The 1,234-nt window shown below is 53.7% G+C and overlaps 1 protein-coding gene across 1 annotated transcript; it reads left to right on the forward strand.

Annotated features, from left to right (window-relative positions):
* Positions 1 to 1,098: 1,098 nt before the first annotated feature.
* Positions 1,099 to 1,209, forward strand: CTAM01_17354 (uncharacterized protein; the record flags this gene model as incomplete). Its single annotated transcript, XM_060533339.1, has 1 exon — positions 1,099 to 1,209. A coding segment is annotated over one exon (111 nt), but the record flags the coding sequence as incomplete, so codon positions are not given.
* Between the last annotated feature and the right edge of the window lie 25 nt (positions 1,210 to 1,234).

Here is a 1,234-nt window from a genome sequence, read left to right on the forward strand (position 1 = left end):
GAGACGGGTCTGTACGGCACGGGAGGTTCTCAAGCGACATGCGAGGACATGGATGCGTGTGTTTGCCAGACGCAGGGCATGGCTCCGGGAGTTGAGTACGTGCAACTGAGTCAAGACGCGTAACAAAGGGTGATTTTCGGCGCCTATCAATGTCACATAGTATCCGTGGGTCTAGTTGATAAATGCTTCTTTGGACGGAAGTGGCACTGCGACATGCGCCGTATTTGAATGACAAGGTCTGGTGAAGAGCGGGGCACGCTTGGCTCGGAGAGCCGAAAGCTGAGGCAAGGTTTTTTCCTGGCGGCCTCCTCAAGGAACCTGCATCACGGCTGCCTTTACACCCGACTATCCCTTCGACCACTGCAAAGCAGCAGATTTGGCTTGCATCAGGCTGGCTGACGCTTTGTGGCGCCGGTCTATAACCTCAAGCCCTGTTGGAAACGGCGAAAAGCTGCTCCGATGTTCCCACGGTTGTTGCCTTCGTAAATCCAAATATGCGCCGAAGCTCCAGGTGTGGGTCGTTATCATCCCTGGTGGTACCATGCAGGGGCCGTGTCGTCTTTTGCTGCCGATTGAGGCCAGAAAGGGCTCTGGGCCAGTTCGTCTTCTGCCCCCATCTCGACAGGGTGGAGATGATCGCCTTTGAGCGTCACATTTGGAATGCTGATGTGCATGTCGGAATACGGCAGCCGTGGCTCCACAATTGAGAACAGTCGTATCGGCTGGTGCGTCTATCTTGACTCGTGTGAGGCATATCTCACACAGTACCCGGTTGCTTCTTCAACAATTGTTGCTCGAGCTACTTGCTACACCAACTGGCTAGGCTACGAGTGCTCCAACAACATGTGCCAACGTAGTCAATCAATTGTGTTAGTAGAGGAAAGCCTGCATCGTTTGGCGGCATATGCGCGTATAACTATGGCTCTCGCCATGTCTCAAAGTCTCAAACCTCTTGTGAATGAGGACCAAGAATCGCATCAGACCGTCGTCACACATGCCATAGCATCGCATCATCGCCTCATACACACAACTATTTCGAGCATCGACGCTCTTTGACACCTAGCAATGTCACTCAATCTTTCCTGGCCAGCCGCGACCATGCGCGCGGTTGTTTACCATGGCACGCCTTTCGAAATGATGGTTCAAGATGTCGCCAAGCCAGCCATCCTGAAAGAGACGGATGTCGTTGTGCGGGTGACCACCGCGGCCGTATGCGGATCCGACTTGCACATCT

This window comes from Colletotrichum tamarilloi (assembly GCF_030869305.1).
Source record: "Colletotrichum tamarilloi strain Tom-12 chromosome Unknown Scaffold_538.1, whole genome shotgun sequence".
NCBI classification, from domain to species: Eukaryota; Fungi; Ascomycota; class Sordariomycetes; order Glomerellales; family Glomerellaceae; genus Colletotrichum; species Colletotrichum tamarilloi.